A 27,819-nucleotide genomic window follows, 5' to 3' on the forward strand; every position below is an offset into this window, starting at 1 on the left:
TTAGAAATAATCTTTTTTAATTATTTATCTATATACATTAATGGTATATGTACCTGTATCATTCGTATGAGAGTAGTATTATTTTTATATGAGAGTAGTATTATATTCATATGTGAGTAGTATTATATTCATATGAGAGTAGTATTATATTCATATGTGAGTAGTATTATATTCATATGTGAGTAGTATTATATTCATATGTGAGTAGTATTGTATTCATATGAAAGTAGTATTATATTCATATGAAAGTAGTATTATATTCATATGAGAGTAGTTGTGCTAGTATCTGGGTAGGATATATGGATGGTGACAAACAGAAGATTTTTCTTGTAAAATCAGATGTTCCTTTTGATGTGTATAGATAAGGTGTTGAACGACTTGCCCACTTTAAAATAGTCCTTTAAGGTGAACTTGCAATCCAACTAATGACTAGTGTTAAGGTCATTACAATGATGGGTAATAGCAATGTTTCTACCGAACCTGAAAAGCTAAGGTTGTTAGTGCAAGACGGACAATTGCACTGCTTGTAGCAAATCTGAAACAGTAGTATTATAATCATATGAGAGTAGTATTATATTCGTATGAGAATAGTGTTATGTTCGTATGTGAGTAGTGTTATGTCCGTATGTGAGTAGTGTTATGTTCGTACGTGAGTAGTGTTATGTTCGTATGGGAGTAGTGTTATGTTCGTATGGGAGTAGTGTTATGTTCGTATGGGAGTAGTGTTATGTGAGTAGTGTTATGTTCGTATGGGAGTAGTGTTATGTTTGTATGTGAGTAGTGTTATGTTCGTATGGGGGTAGTGTTATGTGAGTAGTGTTATGTTCGTATGTGAGTAGTGTTATGTGAGTAGTGTTATGTGAGTAGTGTTATGTTCGTATGGGAGTAGTGTTATGTGAGTAGTGTTATGTTTGTATGCGAGTAGTGTTATATCGGTATGAAAATAGCATTATATTCGTATGAGACTCGATGAAATATGTTTGGAGCCGGGAAAGGGGCGAGGCAGTGCTAATTTTATGTGTTATTGTAGAAAAGAAACATAAAAAATGGAGTACATTGTGCCTGGAATCTGTGGCATTGCTTTTGGTATATTTGCTGAAAAGGGCAGGGGTAAGTGTGTAAGTAAAGGGGTAAGTGTATCTACCCGTGAAGCATAACCTTTGTAATAAGAATTGTTCAGTGTCATTACCGTGTTTCAGTAGTGGCCAGCAAAATGTAAGATCTTTCTTATTAGTTGCTTAGTCAAGGATCTGCTCAAGGGCATCATGCTTTCTATCAACAGTATAAGACTTATTTGTGCAAATATAAACATTTGTCTGAGAGTTTGTAACTCAATTTAGCTATTTGCTTTTTCTTGTAGTTCATGAGCCAATGATGATCAGGGGTCAAATGAACTTTCAATATAATGTGATGATGAAGATGTTCCTAGGAGCACTTTTTTCAGGTAACATGTATAGGAGTGTCATTGTCTGGTAACTATTATTAGTTGAGGGAATGTCAGGTGACTCATGCATAGGAGTTTTATTGTCAGGTAACTATTATTAGGTGAGAGATTGTCAGGTGACTCATGCATAGGAGTATTACTGTCAAATAACTATTATTAGAGAGATTGTCAGGTAACTCATGCATAGGAGTGTTATTGCCTGGTAACTATTATTAGTTGAGAGATTGTCAGGTGACTCATACAGTAGGCTACATATGAGTGCTATAGTTTAAAAGTTATGCAGAGTTTACAGTATAGAGTGTATTGAAGATTGTATAAGCAGAAACTAACAGCAAGCCATAAGCAGTCATATCATTCAGCGAAGTTTTATTCTATTTGCTATGGTTTTCTTGATAAGTCAAACAGAAGAATGTTATTTCTCTACAGGTATGGCAATAATGTCTATCCTCAGCGTGGCACCTCGTAGATGGAAATCACAATTGTCTGATGCTCGCAATGCTTATCATCAATGTCTGAGTGGCAAAGGGTTATCATCCTTTGTTCTCGGTGGAGCCCTTCTTGGCTCAGGAATGACTATTGCAGGAGCGGTGAGTACCGGCCTTGCAATTGGTAAACCTCTGGATATAATAATATATCTATGTGTTTTTAAGCAACTAACATAGTAGACACCTGTATCATCATCTAATCATTAGACATAGCTCCTTCGTAACTAACATAGTAAATATCTGTATCATCATCTAGTCAGTAGAAATAGGTTCTTCGTAACTAACATAGTAAATATCTGTATCATCATCTAGTCATTAGAAATAGGTCCTTCGTAACTAACATAGTAAATATCTGTATCATCGTCTAGTCAGTAGAAATAGGTCCTTCGTAACTAACATAGTAGACATCTGTATCATCATCTAGTCAGTAGAAATAGGTCCTTCGTAACTAACATAGTAAATATCTGTATCATCATCTAATCAGTAGGAATAGGTCGTAAATAGAGGTCCTATCCATTAGTAAAGCCTCTACCAGTCGCATAAGGTGCACTAAAACGTTTTTGTTGCAATTAAAACAGAAGAAATGTTTAGCGATGGTGGCCAGCAAGAATAGATGGAGCAATGCTAGATTAGAGTCTGTAAATAACTCTCTCAAAGCTCACATTTGGCTACAGAGCTTGCGCCTGCGTAGGTGTACATCTACACACCTTGATATTGCTGTAACAATTGTTTACATCCAATTTTCTAATAGTCGAACTGAAAGTATCGAGCCTCATCATCACCCATCATCTCTTCATTTTAGTGCCCGGGTATGGTGCTGGTGCAGGTTGGTAGCTTTACAGACAATGCATTGTACACTCTAGCTGGTGGATTTCTAGGAGTGTTGTTGTATACAATTCTGGAACCTTCTATTAGAGAGCTTTTCAAGCCCTCTGGCTTTTATCAGCATAAACAGTGAGTGTTTGAATGTAGCAAAGGTTGCAAACTCGTAGACTAAGTCCAGGTAGCTTGACCTAAATACAGGTTTTTTGACTTAAATATAGATAGCTTGATCTACATAAAGGTTGCCTGACCTACATACAGGTAGCTTGACCTAAATGCAAGTACTTTGATCTGAATTATACAGGTAGGGTGACCTAAATACATGTAGTTTGACCTAAATACCAATAGTTGCCTCAAAGCCAGGTAGGTTGACTTAAATACACATAGCTTGACCTACATAGAAGTAGCTTACAAGTTTCAAGCACTCCTTTTCATCATGAATACTATATAAAGGAAGTTAGTTATCTGCTATAGCATTTAGTTATGCTTCTCATGGTCATCATATGTTTACCTGTTGTAAGATGTTAGTTTTTAGACAGACCTTAATAACGTTCATGAAACTAATCTACATATATAAATATCTGTGCTTGTTTGTCGTTTGTCTGTCCAGTTATATGAAACTAATCTACATATATAAATATCTGTGTTTGTCTGTCGTCTGTCTGTCCAGTTATATGAAACAAATCTACATATATAAATATCTGTGTTTGTCTATCGTCTGTCTGTCCAGTTATATGAAACTAATCTACATATATAAATATCTGTGTTTGTCTGTCGTCTGTCTGTCCAGTTATATGAAACTAATCTACATATATAAATATCTGTGTTTGTCTGTCGTCTGTCTGTCCAGTTATATGAAACTAATCTACATATATAAATATCTGTGTTTGTCTGTCGTCTGTCTGTCCAGTTATATGAAACTAATCTACATATATAAATATCTGTGTTTGTCTGTCGTCTGTCTGTCCAGTTATATAAAACTAATCTACATATATAAATATCTGTGTTTGTCTGTCGTCTGTCTGTCCAGTTATATGAAACTAATCTACATATATAAATATCTGTGTTTGTCTGTCGTCTGTCTGTCCAGTTATATGAAACAAATCTACATATATAAATATCTGTGTTTGTCTGTCGTCTGTCTGGCCAGTTATATAAAACTAATCTACATATATAAATATCTGTGTTTGTCTGTCGTCTGTCTGGCCAGTTATAGCTATAAAGTTTTAGCAACGAAAAATCACCCTCGTACTCGATTTAAATTTGCAACATTCCGATCGCAAGTCTACTAACAAATGCGTGTAACCACCAGGCTAAACCATTGTTGTCACATCCATCACTCTTACCATCTATCGTATATCCTTTTCGCGATTGCACACGCTAATTGTGCCATTTTTATTATTAATTAATACAGAGCGCCATCGGGTTACGGTGCCCCTATTGTACGATTTTTGCGCCTTACAAATTGTAAAACGAGGTTTTTTCATCCTTGCCATATGAGGACAAAAGATTTTTCAATTCCCGCCATTTGATATCAACAAAAAGTTCTATCGAAATTAAAACTTGGCGGTCAGTGTGCTGATTAAGTCGAAATAACAAAGATGCCGATATGCTATACGCCGAAATCCCTCTCACAACACCTTAACGAGATATGATGCTCGCTTGCTCTCTATCTCAGTTCAGCTTTTTTTATAAGTTATAGTAAAAATAACACTAACAACAGATAAGCGATAAAATTTTAGCCTATAACAAAAATGAAGTTTAGTTTGCTAAAATGCATACTGAAACTTAGCTTCAAGTGTGTGTTTAGTAAGCTAAATTTATTTAATTTAAATTCAATGTTTATGTTATACGTCTGTCTCGAAGGTACGAACTTCATATGGTATGTACTGCACATAGTACATTGTAATGTTACATTCTATTGCAGATCATAACCACTAAAAACACTGAAGTTACTGTAGGTAACTATAGTTACTAAGGCTAACATATTATTTTGTTACTAATTTTTAATATATATATAAATTTTTGATGATTTTTACCTGGGGGTGTTTGCATTAGATAATTACTATGGGTTTCTACACCACTCTATACGACATGTTCACCTTACGATGCCGACACTGAAACAAATTAAAGTCATATAAGTGTATATTAAATAATTTTCCATTGTAATTATAGGAGAACAGAGTTTATTTAGCCATTACGTGCTAATTATTTCACATCTAAGCACCTTTACAGTTGTTTTATTTTCTCTTCACTTCAACCGCATGAAACGCTTTTTTGTGTGAATTTTAAAAGTTACAGTTGTTTAAAAAGGTTTGAAAACCTTTAAAGTTGTTTTATTTTTTCTGATTTTATTTTAACTGTACAAAGTACTTTTCTCATGATAAGAAGTTTCAAAGTCAGAATGGTAACCGGTTTTATATGTTAAATGAAAAGATTATTATTTAATACCCGAGCATTGCCAGCCTTCAGTAGTCTGTGTATAAATCTCGCTTCCTACTGGATTTGAACTCATGAAGGTTGCAATCACATGATTGTAAACACACGCGCTTAACCACAGGGCTAAGCCATTCTTGTCTTACTTAGCTGTTTTATTTATGGTATGTTTGTCGCTAGATGGGCATGCACTTTTAATTATTAATTAATATTACCTTTTGCATTTGTTTTGTTTTTTACAAAATTTTAAAAGTCATTTCAAAATTCATAACCCTTTTTTATAGTGTTCAAATGGAACATTTTAAATGTACCATTACCAGCTCCAATCTTCGGTTCATCCTCGTGGCCATCGCTAAGAGCAACTAAATTAAAAGTTTTATAGTTCTGTATGCCTTAGTTGTAAGGTAAAAATTAGGTTATTGTAGCCTCGGTGCATTACAATACTTTTACATATCTGGGGCCAAGGTTTTAGTGTTGCGTGAGTGCTTGTTCACTGTCAACAGGCCCTGACTTTATGTTCACATGACCTCATAGACCCATTAGAGTCAAAGACTTCTATAGTTTTCATAAAATTGTGAGATGAATACTATTAATGTCTGAAGGCTGTGTACTCCAATAGGATTCATGTGTGCGAATTTCTTAAGCACCCTTAAAGCTAGCCATTCAACATTTTCTTGTAGGTTAGACTCCGGAGGTAGTTATCTCTCTACAGCTCTGCCATTGGCTACTATCATAGCGTGCGCTGTAGCTGGTCTCGAGGTATACAGGCCATGGACAGCTGATGTAAGTTTTTGCCTGTACCTTTTGATGCATGTTGTAAATTCATGAGAATTTATGCTGCAAAATAAGTTTCTTACATTCTTGTATTTTCCTTTAAACATTTGGTTAACATTCAAGTTTATTTTGTTAAGTGAATTGATTTTTATTTTCACATGGCAGTCACTAATCATCATTGCAGAACAGTATGGGCATTTAGCAAGCACTTGCAACTTATATATACACACATAGCTGCATGAATTCCTACTCGTAGAATTGCTGTTCTCTCACAGTATACCAATACAATATACATGTACACATCCCTTCATTATCATCTTGAGAGATCACCTCTCCGATTCAGCTTCATTTCTTTGCTTTAAAACGTTGAGCATCTGAAACATTCCAGGGTTTAATAGCTTGTTTCTTCAAACCTCCCACTGTATCTCCAATTTGAGGGTTGTCATTAAAAACCATAAACACATATCTCAGTGTTAAGTTAAGGCTGGTTTACTCTATAGAGCCGTGTGCTAGCGTTTTATTTTCGATGTTCCTTGTCGATTCGTTAAATTTAAACCGATGGCATCAACAAAGCAACACAGATACGTCGAGAAGGTTTGCAGTTGTCAAATGTTCTCGATATTTTGCCAAGCATCGACAACAGCATTTACAATGTGAACCATTTCGGCGATACTAATTATTAATTTATAGTCATGGGTGGCGGGATTTACTTATTTCTGTTTATGATAGTTGCTGCGAGGATAGTATATGATTCAAGCACGCGAAAATAAAAAGGTTTCTTTGCGAAACCTCAACAAGAAAAATGAGGACACTATGTCACGGAGTATTTGCTGATGCAAATGTGGATGGGTTTGTGCAGGCTCGTATTTTCTGGGGCGGCTGGGCGGATAACCCGCCCCAACCTTTTATTGATTTTTGGCGGCAAAGTACTAAGAATTGCACTGTAAGCTCGTTCACTTGGAATTTCCAAGTTGGAAATTCTAAAAACTGTTGGAAATTCCAACAATTAATGTACTAGCAACTAGCGTTCTATATTGTCTCCGTGGTGAAAGATCCTTTCCTGCATTGAAGGGAATCAAAACATTGATGAGGAGCACTATGGGGCAGGCTGTCTAAATAATCTTCTAATATTACACATATATAAAGATGTTGAAATAGATACAGAATCAATTGTGAAAGATTTCTGCCATGGACACATTGAAAGAACAAGAGCTATTGCAATAAAGAAGTAATAGCTCTTGTTCTGTCAATGTCCCTTACAGAAATCTGTAGCGTCATGAGTTTTATATCGTTCGTTGAATAAAGAAAAAGTTGTGCCTACCATGAATCATAAGCAATATATTTATGTAGACTTTGATGCTTACAATTGATTGCATTTATGCATACCTTGAGGGTTGGTGATGCTTAAAAGGTCCAGAGCTTCGAGGCGCTGCCTCGAACCTCGTTGGGGGCCTTACACCACCCTCAAACCCCCATATCATACATAACTAGGTTTTCATAACTAGTGGCCTAACATTAGCAGCCCCAACTTGCATTCAGGGGATACAGGTGGGTTTGTGATAGTGTGAACATTGTTATGAACAAAGTATTGTGGTATCAAAGCCGAAATTTAACGATATAAAGGGTGAACCAGCCTTCAGGCAGAGGGAACGTTTTTAACATAAATTGATTTTATATGGCTGATTCTACTAGTATGAATGAGTGTATATAGTACATAGAGAAAGAGGAGCATTATGGTTACACTGGTTAGCGGTTGCTTTTCATTTCTCTATTTAGTTAATAATACTGAGTAGAGGGTAGATGGTGGTACAGGTGATGAGAGAATAGATCACTTTAACCAGAGGTTGAGGTGGGTTGATCATCTCTACTTTAGTCTGCAAGCCTACCTTTTGAGGCCAGAATATGTACAACTTAACGCCGTAACACCATACCTATACAACATAACACTATAACACAAAATCCTGCTCACGGCCTAACACTATAACACAATACCTACGCACATCCTAACACTATAACACAATATCTACACACATCCTAACACTATAAAACAATTCTTACACGTATTTTGGTGCTATGAAACAATGCATAGTCAGTAAAGAGTGAATTATTGTTGGTTCATGACTGCTAACAAATGCAGTGACCATCCTCAATATTTCAGACATAAAACATCTTAGTCAATGCCTGCAAAGCTACTTTTATCAGAATTTTAATTGAAAATAATTTCTAGCTACTAAAAACCTATTTGCACACTTGTTTTAAACCGGAAGCAAGTAAAGACCTTTTCCACTCCACAATTATTTGAGGTTTATGTTTAAAATAACTCTATGATACGATCATTCTATGCAGGGCAAAGCTGAGTTGTAGCACCTTTAGAAAGAACGGTTCGCCGTGACTTCGTCATGACCTCCCCATGGCTTTCTGACTTAAAGAAAGTCGGTTAGATTGATAGAATGGACATCAAGCCACTTCATCTTTGACAGCTTTTTATATTTAGTTTCTAAACAATTGTAGGTGGGTATCTCATCCGGGAGTTTCTTCTGGACTGCTAAAGCATGGCCTCCATACATCTCCGGTGTTCTCATTGGTGCTTTGCAAGCCCCACTCATTCTATCAGTCTCTGACACATTGTGTGAGTTGTCTTTTCATTAATCCAAAACTGCAAGTTGTTTCAAGTTTTGTAATACATGTAAGGGTAGGGTTATAATCTGCTGGTGCAATCATAGAAGATGGATAAAATGATATGAAACAATCTTAAAGTTATTTTGTACTCCATGAGATTTACTTTTGGTTTTACCATTGACCTCTTCATGTAGCTTTATGATGGGATGCATCCCTGGACAAAAGATGCTGTCAACGTTGTTGTAATTTGAATCATTTAATTCAATATTATGAGTGTTAGAAACATATCATGGGCCAATAACCGCGGTACTGCTATTGCTGATCCGATTGAAGAATCTTTTCTTCTAGTGGACTGTTCTTGCTGACATGCTGTTATATTATTTGGGCGCAAGCACGGCAGCTACCAGTAAATCAGAGTATATTAAAGGCGTTACATTTTTATGATATGAGTTGTGCCTCTCACTAAGCTATGCTCTCTGAATGGATCGATCATGACCAAGTGTGTCAAGGTATTAGATAATGTGTCAAGGTGTCAGATAGCATGTCAATGTGTCAGATAGCGTGTCAAGGTGTCAGATAGCGCGTCAAGTTGTCAAATAGCATGTCAAGTTGTCAGATAGCGTGTCAAGATATCAGATAGCGTGTCAAGTTGTCAGATAGCATATTAAGTTGTCATATAGCGCGTCAAGGTATCAGATAGCATGTCAAGTTGTCAGATAGCATGCAGATAGCATGCTGTTTGCAATGATGGTCTCTCAAATATCTATTTCAAGGTCACAGAAACTGTAGTAATCAAGAAGTCAAGTTCTCTACTGTCATCAATGCCGTCAGCAGCTGTATCCACAATGTTTTTTTAGAATAATTAAGGGTACTCGCATGGAATTCGAAAGCTCCCTGAAACACATCTGTCAATAATGTTAAAATAGTTATATTTAGAGTCCTGTTTATGTTAACTTCACATGGTGGTTTTGTATTTTCTTGTTAATCAGCACTGCTTTTATTCTGCTTCCAGCTGGGAGTGGAGGTTACTGTACAGTGCTCTCTCAACTTCTCCTTACAGACCGTCTCAGGAATGCCTTTCCTTATTTAGCCAAATACAAGTCTGGACTTGATAACTGGTGGCAGGTGTGTGAAATACAGTTGGTTATGGCACATTGTAGCATATGACTCTCTTATACAAAGGGCAACATACATATATTTTAGCCTTTTTAAAATTGGAGATGAAAAAAACAGCATTCTTGCTGTTAGTCTACAAGACGATGCCTGCACTGCAAGACTAGTAGACTTCTCAAGAATTTTAGCATCTAAAAGTTTAGTTTCTAAAAGCTGATGGTGAACAATTCCAGTAAATTTTTAAGAAAGTTACCGTATATTTTAATTGTTCGCTACCGAGTCTGTGTCTAAAGTTACATATGATATGCTTTTAATTTTTCAAGGTCATGTATATCACCGGTGCAGTCATTGGAAGTTATTTGTCAGCTCAAGCTTCCGGAAGCCTAGGTCAAGGTTCACCCGTTACTCTAGTACAGGCTTTGGTTGGAGGAGGCTTGATGACATTCGGAGCACGTATGGCTGGTGGGTGTACCAGGTAAGACAACTTCTCATCCGTGGTTGGGATAGGGTGGTGGCCATCCGCGGGTGGTGTGGCACCTTTTATCAGAAAGGGCTGTTGGACATAGTAGCTGAGGCTACTTGATATAAAAAAGAGCAGATAGTTGTATTGTAGTAGCTGAGGCTATTGTGTACTACATATAAGAGGAGATTTAGGGTGTAGCAGTTGAAAACACTCTATTTTAGGCAAAGCTTTTGATTGCGCCTGATGAGCGCTCATTATGTCAGGTAGTGGTTATAGGTTGCACCAGATGAGTTTAAGAAAGGGTGGCGGTTGCAGCTGAGCTATACTTCTTAAACATAGTCCTTAACATTCTATCGCACTTATCATATACCGTATACCCTTTTCTCGATAACACATGCTAAATGATGTATGAAACAACGCTAAATTACGATGCCCCTGTTATAAAATATTTTTTGCCTAACTCTATGAAACACGATGCTTTTTTGTTATTTTTTCGTTATGGCGATTTTTTTCCAGCCAAACGATATCAACAATAATTTCTCTCAAAATCAAAGTTTGACGATTTGTGTACTGATTATATACGTTATTAAGAGGATATACGTTGCTCACCACGGCGAGTTCAGCCTTACTTATCCTTTTTGGTAAAAACGTGTTCGCAAGCAGATGAGTGATGAAATATTAGTTAAAATTTTACTAAAATACGTACTAAAACTATGCATAAGTGTTTAGTAAACTAAATTCATTAACGTTAGATTCAGTGTTTATGTTAGACGCCTGTCTCGAGAGTAAGAACTCTGCATGTAGTACATTGTAATGTTACATTTTTTTGCAGATCATAACCATGAAATGCACTAGTTATTGTAGGCACCTAAAGTTACTAACGTTAACATATTGTTTTGTTACTATTTTTAATGATGATGATTTTGATCAATTTTACCAGGTGATTGCATTAGATAATTACTATGGGTTTCTATGTTACTCTATAAGTCTATACAATATTTTTGCCTTATGATGCCAACACTAAAACCAACTAAAATCATATAGTTGTTAACTAAATAAATTTTTATTGTAATCGTAGCAAAACAGACTACATTTAGCCATTACTTGCTAATAATTTTACATTTAAACACATTTACACTTTTATTTTTCTTCCTAATTTATTTCGACGAGACACGTTTTTCATGATATGAAATTTAAAACTTACAGTTGTTTGAAAAAGTTTTAAATCCGTTACAGTTGTTTTATTTTTTCTTTTAATTGATTTCAACTGCGCAAAAACACTTTTCCCATGATATGATATGTATAACTGACATATATATATATACTACTGGAATGTCCGGCGTTGCACGGGTGTTAAAAATCAACTTATAAACAATGAGAAGTAATGTAGTTGGCGGCCACTTGCTATTAGCCTGGCACATTGCCAATGTATAATTTGAGTAAGCTTACGAATAAGAGCTAACTACTTGCTCTCACAGGAGAGCAAACATAAAATTATGTTGCGCCGTCCCGGAGAGCGGTAGCGTATTTTCACCCACATAGCGACATATAACGCCCAATGATTTTATCAGCTCACCTAGCTAAATTAGTAAGGCATTTGCCTGGCGAATGGGGTGTTCCGAGAGTATTTTTTTGCTACTTTTTGGAATCTTCATTCCACTAATTTAATAACTATAGCTAGACTATAGCTATAGTCTATAGCTATAGCTATAGTCTATAGCTATAACTATAGCTAGACATACTAAATTACACACAAACTTTGAGATTTATCTAGATAGATTAGTTAAAGACCCGGGGAATAACCAGTCTTTGGACAGAAAATTTATATATGAAACAATATATTAATATATATATACATGTATATTGTTTATATATATAAACAAGTTTGGTTTTTGTTCACGTACAGTCATGCTTCGACATACGAGCTTAATGCATGCTGAGACTGAGCTTGTACATGTACATGTATGCCAATGTATGTCATGTATGTATGTCAATATGCTCGTATCTCAATGCAGTATTTCCTATATAAACTAACTAAATAAAAATTAATCCATTCTATCATACTATGAAAAAACTACCTAAAACAGGATATTCCGATGGCAAATGTGCTTTTAATTGTTGGGATTAAAAACGCTCTTACAAAACGAAACAATCACCTATTTAGTGGTTATTACCTGCATTGAAATGTAACATTACTAAATGTACAGTACTGTATGGAGTTTTTACCTTTGGCAGTGGGAGAAAAACTTGACGCAACGTGTTCCGTACACTAGAGTTTTGTGAGATATATTGTTATATGTAGTTACTGTGGTTACCGTGAGTACTGTGGGTACAATGGTTACCATGGCTACTGTGGTTACCATGGTAACCATGGGTGCTATGGTTACTGTGGGTGCTGCGGTTACTATGGGTGCTGCGGTTACTGTGGGTACTGGATCTCATCCTCTCCTCTTTGCGCTATTTATTTATATTTTAGGATCATAAAGATACTGTTAATAAAGATATCCAATCAAAGGAGATTTAACATAAAGCGAGTGTATTGGTCAGTAGTTATTATCTGACATGGTAAATGTAGGAAAGTATTTCATTTGCATGTAACTACTAAATACTAGCAGTAAGCCCAGCGGTGCCCGGCATCTCTTGCATTTTCATTCAGCTAGCCCGCAGCTGGGTGTTTAAGAGGCTGTTTCTCAGGAACCAGACGGAGTTTTAAAACCAAATGTTTGCATTACGGCGGAAGGCTTGAAGCGTAAACTGTGAAGTTCGGATAAATCAGCCAAAATATGTGGCAATGCGCAGCATTTATGCGGACTAACAGACAGACACAATGGTGAATGGGGTTTATTAATGTACAACTGTAGGTGCTGAGTTTGGTTAGTGCTTGTTATGCTTACACGGCTATCATGTTTGTTCAAATAACCTTTGGCCAACATGGTTACATGTGCCAGCCTTTTCGTCTTTTCATTGTATGTTGTTGGTATATCATATCATTTCTAAATACTGCCTGATTTGCTTTAGTGGACACGGTCTGAGTGGTTGCTCACTACTTCTCGTCGACTCATTCATTACGACGGCAGCCATGTTTGGAGGAGCTATGGCTACATACGCTGGCATGATGCAAGGCTTCATTTAAAAATAGTTTGTTATGCCGTTTATCAATCATATCAATTTGCTCACTCAATGCATTCCTATAAATTTATAACTCATCCGTAATGACACGCTGTATTTTCTTACAATGATAATTCCATGCAAGTAATTATTAACCTTTACATAATTATTAATAAAATGAAAGCTCTGAGATCTTTAATAAGTTTATTGGCTGTTGCATCTTTGTAGAAAGTATTTTAGCTAACACTCTTTGATGAGGAGTTGGGTGAGGGTCTTCACGTGTCACTAGATATTAGCAGTGCTTTCTATGAAATGTTATAAATAGTAATAGAATGCAGATTTTGTAAAACTTAATGCTTGTATTGTCCTGATCTACTAAACTAGTTAATATATACACATTCAGTGCAAGTGCCATAATACTAACACTAGAGTGAGTTGAAGAGGGGGTGTCGCTGTAATACTAACACTGGAGTGAGTTGAAAAGAGGGTGTCGCTGTAATACTAACACTGGAGTGAGTTGAAGAGGGGGTGTCACTGTAATACTAACACTGGAGTGAGTTGAAGAGGGGGTGTCACTGTAATACTAACACTGGAGTGAGTTAAAGAGGGGGTCTCACTGTAATACTAACACTGGAGTGAGTTGAAGAGAGGGTGTCGCTGTAATACTAACACTGGAGTGAGTTGAAAAGAGGGTGTGTTGCTGTAATACTAACACTGAACTGAGTTGAAGAGGGGGTGTCACTGTAATACTAACAGTGAACTGAGTTGAAAAGAGAGTGTCGCTGTAATACTAACACTGGAGTGAGTTGAAGAGAGGGTGTCGCTGTAATACTAACACTGGAGGGAGTTGAAGAAGGGGTGTCACTGTAATACTAACACTGGAGTGAGTTGAAGAGAGGGTGTCGCTGTAATACTAACACTGGAGAGAGTTGAAGAAAGGGTGTCACTGTAATACTAACACTGGAGTGAGTTGAAGAGGGGGTGTCACTGTAATACTAACACTGGAGTGAGATAAAGAGGGGGTCTCACTGTAATACTAACACTGGAGTGAGTTGAAAAGAGGGTGTCGCTGTAATACTAACACTGGAGGGAGTTGAAGAAGGGGTGTCACTGTAATACTAACACTGGAATGAGTTGAAGAGGGGGTGTCACTATAATACTAACACTGGAGTGAGTTGAAGAGGGGGTGTCACTGTAATACTAACACTGGAGTGAGTTGAAGAGAGGGTGTCGCTGTAATACTAACACTGGAGTGAGTTGAAGAGGGCGTGTCACTGTAATACTAACACTGGAGTGAGTTGAAGAGAGGGTGTCGCTGTAATACTAACACTGGAGTGAGTTGAAGTGGGGGTGTTGCTGTAATACTAACACTGATAAACCAGTAGGAGATGAAGTCTTCAAGTTCACTACTATATTACCTCTTCATAGGGGCTCCTTGAAGCACTGTTTGTCAAATAATGACGTGGAAGTTTTATCAAATTGATGCAAACTGTCTTCATCATAGTAAGAATGACTAACCTTTATAACTGGAACTGGTTGCTTGCAGTATGCAGTTGTTGCCATTGCCTAGATAGCAGGATTCACTGCAAGTAAAGAACAGACTAAAATAAAGTGAAGCATGATTCTTTAATGAGCACAGATGTACTTGGGAGGTTGTGAAAGCCATAACATAGCCATAATGCAGAGGTACAGGTGTTGATAACTGTGTTATATGAAAAAAGGCCATAGTGTTATATAGTCAGAAGATTGCTGTCTGACAAAGTTTATAAAATGATATCAGTCATATTGGAAATAGATATAACCGTGAGCAGATATGAGTGCAATCCAGAAGTACAAAATGACTTATTTGATGCCCCTTTTCTGCCAACTACCAGATACCAAAAAAGGGATAAGTGGTGTGCATCACTCCTCTTTATTTCTACCACGCAATGCTTTTATGTCGGCTGTCTAAACCAAATAATTATACATCTCCGTACTGAAAGCTAAGGTATTCATAGCTTGAGCTATGCTTAATAGACCCACTCCGCAACATCAAGTATATTATAGTCTGAGCACCTAAACATGATATAGGCCCCAAGCAGTTTTAGTTGCTCACCCTTTTTTGACCAACTGACAATAGCAGGTCAGCAGAGGTCAGGGCTTAATGGCAGCTGTTTTTGTAAGGCTGTAACTATTATAGTTACAGCCTTACAAAAACAGTTAGCTATAGTTAACAAATAGTTAGCTATATGCGACATTTTATCACTATTATTTTAGAATTTTTGTTAGACTTTGTATGCAAGCTATTGGAATATAGTATATAAAGACGCATCAATTACTACTAAATGATAGCATTAATTAATTAGGTCATTCAACCTGCGAAAAAGCATAGAAACTAAACAGTCCATGATGGAATAAGATGACAATGCAAATTCTACACCGATGTATGAAAGAATACAGATGAATTGTGTAAAACATAATTTTTAAAAATCACACTCAGCGTTTCTGGAGGAGGTGCTGGACACAATTCCGAACATACCTAATACAGATCTTCCAAACCCTCCTGAAGCAAATGCAAGGGGTAGTCGAAAAAGAGATTTATCATCTCTTGCTCTTATCCCGTTCTTTAGCGTAACAGACGAGTCGTCTTGTATGACAGGGTCGGCTGCGCAGACAATACTGGACAGTTTTTTCACGAGTCTAATCCTGGCATAGAAAAAGTTGGCTCCGCCTCTTTATTTTTTTAATATTAAAAATGTTTTTTATTTAATTACTGAATTTTAATAAAATTTTATAATTAAAAAATTTAAATACATAAATTAAACTGTAATTTTAAAAACAAAATGGCAGCTTCCTAGAGAAGGCCGCGCATGCTTTCCTGTTCCTTTAGCATAGATTGGCGTGAAAGAATGCTTTAAATATTGTTATTGTAGCGATGTGTATTTTTTTAACCAGACAAGGTGTATCATTTTAAAGAGACGCCTTAGCTTTTTTGCTCAGCTTTTTAGTTGTAAGTTGTTATACTAAATTACTAATCCGTCACGTAACTGGTGCTGCTTGGTACCTTTCCAAAGATATTTATCATTGATTTACTATTTGTGATAGCTGCTTGGCGGGGCTGCATGCAAGTATGCGGTGAGACATTTTTGCTTCACTAATTACCAAAACTATTCTGCCCACTGTTCCTTGTCCATATAACCTCAAAACCATAAGCACTGTGTTTAATCAATGATATTGTGTGGTTGTGGAGAAATTATGTTATGCATAACTCATCCGAATTCACACGCAACATCAGTGTTGAATTTGTTTGTCGTATTATTCTATTTTGACTATGTTTAGTTTGTGTAGCCTACTTTTGTTTAGCTTGTGGGAACTAATTTAATTATTACTGTTTCAGGTAAAGTGAAGGTGTTAAGCTATTGTAAGCAATACTAATATCTACCAGTCAAACTTACTTTTTTATTCTATAAGTCAAATAATGAAATACACAACTAACAAAATTCTAAAACAATAATATTAATGACAAACAATCAGAAGGGCTAATAAAAATTACATCCTTACTCGAACGGTCGTCTATGCTTGTTGATCAGTCCTGTACAGCTGTGAGTTTCGACAGTCAAACGAGAGTCGTGAGAGGCCATATGTAGAGAGTGTCAGCAGTTGAGATAGTGGTGTAGAAGAGGCTCAGCCGATTAAGGAGAAGGTGGCTCCATCAGTAGAGAAGCGAGAGAGAGGCTCCTCAGCAGGCAGATGGGAAAGCGTCCAAGGAGGCCCTTGGGAAGAGAGAGAGCCAGAGGCAGAGCTCAAGTTAGAGCCGGAGATAGAAATGGGGACAGAGATGCTGAGTCATTGGAGCTGTTCTCTATAATAGATGTCTGGCATGTGGAATTAGCATATGGTTAGCCTGTGGGTGTAGGTTGAGTGTTAATGTCCAATGCTTTCTGTCAGGTGTATGAAGATATACTGTTTGCACAAGTCTTCAGCTGGTGCGCATGGTGTTGGCGTGCAGGGTGGAGCTCGTGACTTACTCCTGGTATCTAGGTCATGTTTGACAGGGGTGGCAGATCTATGTGTGCACTCATTTGATTCGTCCCTAATGTTTCTCTGGTGGTTTTCTGGTAAAGGTGGTTGGTAGGTTTAATAGCTTCCACTTCCCTTTGATGGTTTCCACAGGCGCCGCTGATGCGGTTTCCATGACTGATTTCTTCCAATTCGGAAGTTTCTAAATTTCTTTTGACGTTTTCAATTGTTGGATCTTTTGACATCTTTTAGGCGTCTTGCTGCTTGTACGCATTATATGCTTATCCTGTAGTCTGGCTGCATTCCCTATTGGTATATTGTTTTCGTAGTATCTTCATACAACAATATACAGCCCCTATGTGGGGGCTGTCTATCATTGGTTTAGTAAAGGGAATTGCGTATATCAAAAAGTTTCATAACCAAAAACCTTATTTCAAATTTGTTTGTAGATTTTTACCACATATGGCGCTAGCAAGCGAAAAAGATTTCCGTTAAGTGGCATGATCAAGTCGATGTACAGCAGGGCTAAGAATTAATTGAGCTATAATAAAGGCCATAGCTTTTTCCTTGAAGTCTCACAGCTTGTTATTTCAGGTGCATGTGTATAATGATAGTTAAAGTACAGTCCTTGTGGCTTCAATCTAAGAATTTGCAATACCTTTAAGAATTAAGAAATATGGAGTTGAGTAATGAATCTGGAGAGTCCCACCTGGATTGACACACTTGCTAAGAATGCATTTTGAGAGATTTGCTGTCATTTGCTTTTTGCTTTCCTTATAGCTTTTTGGCTATTGTAACATTGTAAGAGGAGGTAATTTTTACTTCTTGGTTCCAACGGACCTTTAGGCTATCTCACCAATGACATAAACTTCCACTGATAATGGAGGTATGAGAAGTTGGAGTTACCTGGTGACACAACAATTATGATTCCTCTGCTAGATATGCTGTTGGGCATGAAATGCTGTTGGGAACTTTGAGCAATAGCTCTTCGCACTCAATCCTTGCGTTTTCCTCCTATCCGTTCTATGTGGGCTTACCTGGCTTGCAAGTAGAAATTAATGTACACAAAGCTAAAGGTAACTAGTATTAGTGGTATCTCATTTGACTCTGCTGGTTGTACTGCTAATGTGGCCCTTCACACACTTCATGAACAATGAAAAGAGTGTACTGTAAATAGCAATTACCATAAAACCACTAATTGAATGCCATGGTGTTCTATTTTTCAACACTTCCCTTCCCCTCTAGGGGCGATCAAAGAGATGTGGCGTTCAAATAGAGGCTGGCGTTGTATTTCAAATTGCTTGTCAGAATTTTGGGAAGATAAATTTAGCCTTTTGACAAGTAAAGCAAATGTTGCATATATTTTGCCCTCTCCTTCCGGTGGAGCGACATTAACCCTTTTGGATGCAATAAATCTGCTAGTTTACTCTAGCTTTTCAAAGATCTCTTAATGATAATGCATTGAGAAGCGGAGAAATATCTCTACTAGTTAATATCTATTGCTTGCAATTAATATGCGATGATATTATAGCCTGTGTCCCGTGTTTTGTGTCCTTGGTGGAGCTTTTAATTTTATTTCATTCTAAATTTTAAGACATATTTTTATTTTATATCTATATTTAACAGTGTTACATAAAAGCTCATTGCACTCATTGATATGTTTGCTACAGTTTGCTGCCAAAACCAGCTTTTTATCTGCAATAGAAGTCGAGTTACGAGCGTCGATTCATTGTAGGATCAGGTTACCGCATAGATATGGTCATATAATAAACTATAAATTGGCAAATTTATGAGTTATATAAAAATATCTATCAAATGCAACAAATGTATATTCATGAGCAAGTGACATAAACGAACCATACCTATAACGCATGAAAAAACATAAATTAATGTTTTTGGAACAGAAATATTTGCTTAGTTGGCTTGGCTGTTGCATTTTGATTGTTACTTTCGATGGAATGAACATCTTCTGGTCGTTCAATACCTTCCACAATGTTTCCTGGCCTCAACTCTTTCTGCCCTGCTGAACTAGTCAATGTTAGTATTGAAACAGTTGTTTGAGCAGAGCAAAACTTCTACGCATTGCATTTCATACAAATACGATGTACATGTAATGATAACTTTTTAGCCACATGGGGGTTGAGCACAACTTTTAGCCTAAAACTAGTCGCTCATATATCATCGTAAATGTAAACCGTTTTTATATATTTCGAAGTATCAAGACCATATTAAACAAAAAACTACTCTTAGCCTGATAGAGTTATTAATTTTTTCTATGGTGTTGCTTTCAATGTTTGTATGAAAAGAAAATGAAAAGTCTTGGAGTTGAACAGCGGGAAAATTAATTGTTATTGACGTAAATGATTCATTACTAATGCGATGTTATGGACATTTTTCTACTCATCACTTGCTATTATGGGTTCGTAAAGATCAAAGAATGTCAAAGTGGCGGTCAAATGGAACAGGTGTTCAATTAAAGGGTGGGGCTCCATTTTTCAACCCTTCTCCCATAGTGGTAGTTGAATAGGTGGTAGTCAAATAAAGGTGGCGTTCAATTAGAGGTTTTATGGTAGATGAGAGTTCTGTGCTGCTATCCTTCATGTGGTAGCTATATGTGAGGCAATAGGATAACTAAACCTATGGTAGGCATGCTTAGCAGGAAAACCTTTTAGGTGTGATTTTTAGTGATGTTGTTCAGCGTGGCTGCTTTACAGGCAAGCAGCACATGTTAATAAACTACCTTTACAAAAATCGCACATCCGTGTTCTTAGAGTACAACTAGAAATGACATAAATTTTCAATAGTTAAAAATATCTTTGATTCAAAATCTGAAGTATAATCCGCACTAATGAAATTAACCAAGAAGAAACTAGCAGCGTAAACATTTCTGGTTGAGGGTCGGTGTGTTGATGTACTGACACACTGATTCTTTTATCAAAGAAAAGTACGTATTGTCTTGCATACTCACTCAAGTTGAGGCTTCAGGTGGCTATAATGCCCTGCCCATGAGTAATAACTATGCATAATTGTCCTATTGCTACCCACTAAGCGATCTGACTTAGTTCTGTTTTTAGTCGTCTCTGGCAGTTATAATCCACCCATCCTGCTACTCTGCTTGCCATATCTATCCCTTTACAGTGTTTAGTTCTACTTGATAGCCTATTCTTAAGGACATTGACTGGTCCATTGCTGTATATGTTCTGCTTTCTGTAAGTTGAATTTGGAATTGAGTCATTTTCACTTTGATTAAAACGCCTCTAGTTTACATGCATAATTGTTGATTTCTTGTTTATAAAGTCTCACTTTAAGATTGAGAGAATAACTATATAGTGTTGTATAGTGACACACACATAATTAAACCAGTTGTTAGAAGTATCGTAAAACCTCTATTTAAAATCTATTTTTCAGCCTTTCCTCTATAGTGGCATTTCAATTCAAATAGAGGATGGCATTGTATTTTTCGATTAGTTCGTCAGGATTTGGGGAAGACAAGTTTAACCCTTTTACAGACGAAGCGAATGTCGCCTAAATGTTACACTCTCTTTTGGGTGGGGTGGCATTAACTCTTTCGCATCTGACTTAGAATTGCCCCGCGTACCGAGCTTAATAGTTGCGACATTTTATCCTTTGACATGGATGCAAGATATCTGCTGACTTACCTTCAACTCCTCATCAATCTCTAAATAAATATGGATTGTTAAGCTGAGAAATATCTCTGCCAGTTGACTATAAGATCATTGTCGTGTAACCGCATGCGATTAATCAACGATGATCTTGTAGCCTGTGTTGCATTTTGTTAGATACTTCAATATTTTATTTCATTATTTTAAATTTGGAGGCATATTTTTATTTTAAAAGTATATTTAACAAAAATATATACACATACCATATATCTATATACAGACGGTTCCCTATTTACGAAAATTCGAGTTACGAACAACGGTACATACGAACAGGTCTGCGCGTAGGCACTACTCAGAAGCACCACCCAGCATCCACCTTTCTCTGCCCAGTTCGTTGCAGTGCATAGGTGCGTGAACGTATCTCCAGTACGCAAAGAACTTTTTAATTTTTATTGTATGTATTGTGAAGGGATTTGCCGGCCTTTACTTGGCACGATCTAGACTAATAAATAAAGAGAAGAGAGTGCGTGTAGTTTCATTCAGCTTTTAATTAGCGAAAGAAATTTCACTAGCCGAGGAGCTTATGGCTATCTGCTCTGCTCAACTAAATGAGCGTACTCCTTTATATACAATAATATCAACCGTTCCGGCTAACGGCAAACAGTAAGAACACCGGCTAACAAGGTGAATAAATAGGACCGCTAGCGCGTTGTTATGATAACAATATAAGTGACGATAAGTGATAGTGTTATGACGGTATATCAGATATAACAATAGCATAACGATTGAAACAACGATATAATAAACGGACAACACATACAAAAACTAAGACAACAATGATAAGTGATAGAATAACGATTAAAGCAACAATATAATAAAAAGGACAAGACATACAATAAATAAGAAATGCAGTGTTATGGCCTGGCGTCCACCAAAGTATTATCTCCATTTTATTAAATTTTTTTTCAGTATAAACCAATACAGGTTACTTATACAAGCCTTAAACATACTTATATAAACCTTCAATATACTTATATAGGCCTTGAACATAAATTATAATACAAAATATAGCACTGAAGCAACTTACGGACAAATTCACCTTACGAACAATCGTTCGGAACGTAGCTCGTTCCTAGGTTGGGAAGCGTCTGTATATGGTATCTATATATAATTGACATACATGTTTACCATAAAATCTTTAATTGAACGCCACCTCTATTTGAACGCCACCTCCAATTGACCGCCACCCTGAGAGAAGGATTGAAAAATAGACCGCCACTCTCCAATTGAACGCCCACCTCTATTTGACTGCCACTTTGACATTATTTGATCTTTTCGAGCCCGTATTATCAACTGATCAGTAGAAAAATGTCCACAAAATCGTATTAATAATTAATCGTTTATATCAAAAACAGTTAATTCTCTTGTTGTCCAATTCCAAAGCTTTTCATTTTTTCGTTCAAACTTTGAAAGTGACACCGTAGCAATAATCAATAACGGTCTCAGGCTAGTAGTAGCTTTCTATTTAACACGGCCTTCTACTTTGAAGTAGACTACATATATAAAAAACGGCTTAAACCATAACTGACACGAACAGCTTTCATCATTTGTTCTAGGTAAATCAGACACGCTGATTTCAATTTTGTACTCAAAATAAATATTGGTCCACTAACTTTCAGTCATAAAGGCTTTTTTACAGCGTTTCAATATCGGTCTAGCAAAGCACACAATCGACACAACAAGCTCGTCTCGTAAATATGTGACGTATACTAGCTTTTGAGAAACAGAAGTTAGGGATGTTTAGGCCGATGTAAATTATAGGAATCGGTGTCTTAAAACTCATTATTATCTAAATTTAACCTTCAAAATAATCTCAGTCTTTTATGAGAGGTAGATAAGCTATTTAACATTGCTCGTAAGCAATGTTAAATAAACATCCTGTAACATCGTAAACATCCTGTAACAAGCTATGAGCAATGTTAAACTGCTCATCTGCTTTTTTGATTATTTTGAAGGCTGAATTTAGATAATAATGAGTTTTAAGACACTCATCTCTATAATTCTAGGTTGTATTAAACATCCCCAATTTACGTTCCTAAAAAGCTAGTATATGTCACATACTTATGGGCGGAGTTTGTTATGTCAATTGTGTCGTTTGCGAGACCGATATTAGAACGCTGTAAAAACGCCTTCATGACTTGGAAAGTTAGAGGACCAATCTTTATTTTGAGTACAAAATTGAAATCAGGGTGTCTGATTTACCTAGAAAAACGATGAAAGCTGTTCGTGGCAGCTATGGTTTAAATTTACGATGGTAGATGAACTTTCAAAGCAATGCTATAGAAATAATTACTGTTTCAGGCTAATAGTGGTTCCTTGTTTAACGCGGTCCTAATACTTCAAAGGACATACATATAACACTGATTAGCAATTTTTGGTCCAAAGATTACGTTTAGCGAGCAAACTTTTAGCACTGCGTCAGTGCTAAATGCAGGTCGTGAAAGTTTTGCTATGTCAAAAAATTGTTTGGACGCTAATACCGACTAGTTCATCAGTGCATAAGAAGAGTTGTGGTCAATAGACATTGTGGAAGGCATTGGACAACCAGAAGATTCTCGCTCCATTGAAAGCAACAATCAGAATGTAGCTATCCTAGCAAACGATGGAAACATTTTTGTTTTGAAAACATTAATTTTTGTTTCTCCGTGTAATATAAGTATGGTTGTTTATGTCACTTGTCATGAATATATACTTGTATCATTTAATATATTATCATTATATAACTTATAAATATGCAGATTTCTAGCATGCTATTTAATAGCATCATTGCGGCTATCTTAACACAGCTTACAATGGACCGATGTTCATAACTCCACTTCTATTAAACATAAAAAGCTAGTTTTGGCTGTAAACTGTAGCAACATATCAATGAGTGCAATGAGCTTTTATTCAACAATGTTTAATATATAGAGAAAATTTAAAAATGTCATCAAATTTAGAATGAAGTAAAAGTTGAAAATTCCAACAAAATGCAAAGAAGGACATAAGCTATAATATCATCGCAGGTCAATTGCAAGCAATGGATATCAACTGGTAAAGACATTTTTCGGTTTCTCGGTGCACATTTATTGAGAGATCTTTGACAAGTTAGAGGTGAGTTGGTAGATTTATTGCATCCAAAAGTTTTAATATTGCTCCACCGGAAAAAGAGGGCAAAATATAGGTGACATTTGCTTTGCCTGTGATAGGGCTAAATTTATTTTCCGAAAATTCTGACGAGCCATTTAAAAAATAGACCGCCAGCCTCCATTTGAATGTCGCCTCCAATTTAATGCCTCTAATTGACCGCCACCATAAGGAGAAGGGTTGAAAAATAGAGCGCCATGGCATTAAATTAGAAGTTTTACAGTAAATGAATCATCATTAGCACCGTTTTGTGGACACTTTTCTTCTGATCCCTTGCTATTATGGGTTCATAGAAATCAAAGAATTTCAAAGTGGTGGCCAAATAGAAGTGGCGTTCAATTAAAGCGTGGCACTTTATTTTTCAATCGGTCTATAGTGGCAGGCAAATAGGGGTGACGGTCAAATAAAGGTGGTGTTCAAATAAAGGTAGTATTAAAATAAAAGTGATGTTCAAATAGAGGTTTTACAGTATGTGCTAGGCGTGCTACTAACTTACTAACTTAAATTGGTGGGATATGTACTTTGAGATTAGTCGTTTTTCATTTTTAATGTATACTGTTCACATTTTGGCTATGCTGTTTCTAAATTATTTACCTTGTATCGCATGAATAAGTTTATTAACTAATTGTTGTAGAAGGAGACATTTTCTGAAACTATGAAAGAGAGACCATTAGCCAACTGTGAGCATGACTTTGTTCTACAAATAATTAAAGATAAGAAGGTTGGTTGTGAGCACCTTCTACATAACATTACATGATTCATGATTAAGGTCTATCAGGCTGTATTGTATGTATCTTATATAGCATCACAGCAACTGCACCCTGTAGGTTATCGTAATTTTCGGACTAAAAGCCGCACCCCTATATAAGCCGCATCTGCTTTTTTTTTCCAAAAAATGATGATAAAACAATACATAGGCTGCACCTTTGTATAGGCTGCAAAACTCAGGACGATACTTTTTAACGCGGCAGCAACTTTCCTGTTTAAAACGGAACAGTGTCTAATGGCACTGTTTCGTATTAACCGACGCTTTTTAACCTAGTGCCTAGTGGAACAGTACCGTTAGGCATTGTTTCGTATTTTCTTTCACCGCTAAAGGCGCACTAACCGGAGATCCAGGTTAATGCGCCCTAGCAGTCAAAGAAAAAAATCACAGAATATCCGTACCCTTATATAAGCCGCATGGCTCAAATCATCAGAAAAAAGTAGCGGCTAATATCCGAAAAGTACGGTATATGGTTACTAGGCTGCCTTATTTATGGTACAATCTAACATCGACATACAAAGTTAATTTGTATGTCGAAACCATTGGAACCGATATTCCTATCGAAATACATTGTATTATGTTTAATTCATTCCACAGCTTAAAAGCCTAATACTAGCTCTTCAGGCAATTTCATATAACATTAAAACATGCATTATATAAAACCATGAAACATTAAATTATGTGTAAAAACTGAAAGTATTAATTAATACAAGGTTTTATATTTATACTAATATTATATTAATACTTTTAGTTAATACTTATTGGTTTTATTGTCAGATTGCCTTTACTTTAAACACTGACAAATTGAGATGCAGCCTTGCCAGCATAGGCAATGGACAGTGCATACGGGCAGTGATGAAGACACATGGCTAGCTTCACAAAGAATATGCAAATTTTGAAGTAACTTTGCTTATTTATACACTTCGTTATTTTTGATATTGTTAAAAGTTTAAACTCGTATTCTATCATTTGAATTAGCTGTAAACCTGAAGTAAATTGTTCCTTCAATGCAATTTCCGCAACTTGTCACAGTAAAAGTTTAAATCATCTTGGATTTATTTTTCATTACCTACTTTGAAATGCTTTCAAATCTTTTCAAGTAAAATCATGTCGTTTTGGATGCTTGCTTTTGTTTACTTGGCTTTTTAATATTCTCTCTGTAAATGGCAAATGCAACCTTCTTACCTACAGTGTGGTGAGAACATGCGTTGTTCGACATTTTTGTCTAAATATTTGTTTTTTAAGAGAACATGCTACAAGTTTAGAATGTTTCCTTTGATTGGGCTACTTGTTCATTTGTTTTCTTCTTAGTCCATATCCATCCTTAATCCATATCCATCCTTAATCCATATCCATCCTTAATTCATATATCGATTTGGTCATGTGCCATGTTGCTACTGGTCTTTCTGGAAAATTATGTTTGTCAATATCTGTTTAAACATCTGATCATGATGTGTTGTGGCGGGTCTTATGCGCCACCCGTAATTGTTGTTATTTTACCTAAATTTACTTTTTGGACTGAATTCTTTTATTTCAGTACATGGTCCAAATATTTAGCTTTTAATGGTTCCAGCCAAATGATTGTCTCGATTTGCGTTGTAGAGGCTCGATGGCCGGAGAGCTTATGATTACAGAAATATCCAAATAGAGTTTGGAGCTGATTATGGTTGTTGTCATGTGAAGTTGGGTGATACAATGTAAGTCCAGTGCATCTATATGTAAATACAGTGTAAGTTTAGTGCATTTACTAGTGGAGTTCATGGGATTGTAGTATATCAACTGGTGAATGCCATGTGCTTCTGTTACAACTTCTAGTGGGTAAACGAGATGCATTTTTGCTTTCAGTTCACCCTTTCATTTTACTCTAGAATTGTCTGATTCACTTTATCTTCTCACACTAGATATACTAAGTTCACTCTATCATCTTACACTAGATATACTCAGTTTACTCTATCATCTTATACTAGATATACACTGTTCACTCTATGATCTTATACTAGATATACACAGTTCACTCTATCATCTTATACTAGATATACTCAGTTCACTATATCATCTTATACTAGATATACTCAGTTCACTCTATCATCTTATACTCGATATACTCAGTTCACTCTATCATCTCATACTAGTTATACTCAGTTCACTGTAACACCTTATACTAGATATACACAGTTCACTATATCATCGTACACTAGATATAATCAGCTCACTCTATCATCTTACACTAGATATAATCAGCTCACTCTATCATCTTATACTAGATATACTCAGTTCACTATATCATCTGATACTAGTTATACTCAGCTCACTATATCATCTTACACTAGATATAATCAGCTCGCTCTATCATCTTACACTAGATATACTCAGCTCACTATATCATCGTACACTAGATATAATCAGTTCACTTTATCATCTTACACTAGATATACTCAGTTCACTCTATCATCTTATACTAGACATACTCAGTTCACTATATCATCTTATACTTTATATACTCAGTTCACTCTATCATCTTATACTAGACATACTCAGTTCACTCTATCATCTTATACTCGATATACTCAGTTCACTCTATCATCTCATACTAGTTATACTCAGTTCACTCTATCACCTTATACTAGATATACACAGTTCACTATATCATCGTACACTAGATATAATCAGCTCACTCTATCATCTTACACTAGATATAATCAGCTCACTCTATCATCTTATACTAGATATACTCAGTTCTCTATATCATCTGATACTAGTTATACTCAGCTCACTATATCATCTTACACTAGATATAATCAGCTCGCTCTATCATCTTACACCAGATATACTCAGCTCACTATATCATCGTACACTCGATATAATCAGTTCACTCTATCATCTACACTAGATATACTCAGTTCACTCTATCATCTTATACTAGACATACTCAGTTCACTATATCATCTTATACTAGAGATACACAGTTCACTCTATCATCT

The 27,819-nt window shown here is 36.2% G+C and overlaps 2 protein-coding genes across 3 annotated transcripts in view; both read left to right on the forward strand.

Annotated features, from left to right (window-relative positions):
- Window positions 1-994: 994 nt before the first annotated feature.
- On the forward strand, window positions 995-13,447 carry LOC137401970 (thiosulfate transporter TsuA-like). The gene is made up of 9 exons (XM_068088441.1): window positions 995-1,110; window positions 1,361-1,444; window positions 1,871-2,031; window positions 2,732-2,883; window positions 5,868-5,970; window positions 8,473-8,590; window positions 9,593-9,705; window positions 10,017-10,168; window positions 13,175-13,447. Exons 1-9 carry the CDS (start codon window positions 1,047-1,049, stop codon window positions 13,287-13,289), a joined length of 1,062 nt encoding a protein of 353 aa, XP_067944542.1. The 5' UTR covers window positions 995-1,046; the 3' UTR covers window positions 13,290-13,447.
- Window positions 13,448-16,141: 2,694 nt separating this feature from the next.
- Window positions 16,142-27,819, forward strand: part of LOC137401620 (exosome complex component RRP45-like) — a 44,676-nt gene continuing 32,998 nt past the window's right edge. For both annotated transcript variants that reach the window (XM_068088056.1, XM_068088057.1), the window contains exons 1-3: window positions 16,142-16,253; window positions 24,707-24,793; window positions 26,441-26,535. In XM_068088056.1, coding sequence (XP_067944157.1) covers window positions 24,728-24,793; window positions 26,441-26,535 — 161 coding nt within the window. In that variant the 5' untranslated portion in view covers window positions 16,142-16,253; window positions 24,707-24,727. The remainder of the gene's footprint in view (window positions 16,254-24,706; window positions 24,794-26,440; window positions 26,536-27,819) is intronic.

Source organism: Watersipora subatra, chromosome 8 (genome assembly GCF_963576615.1).
Source record: "Watersipora subatra chromosome 8, tzWatSuba1.1, whole genome shotgun sequence".
Classification (NCBI taxonomy): domain Eukaryota; kingdom Metazoa; phylum Bryozoa; class Gymnolaemata; order Cheilostomatida; family Watersiporidae; genus Watersipora; species Watersipora subatra.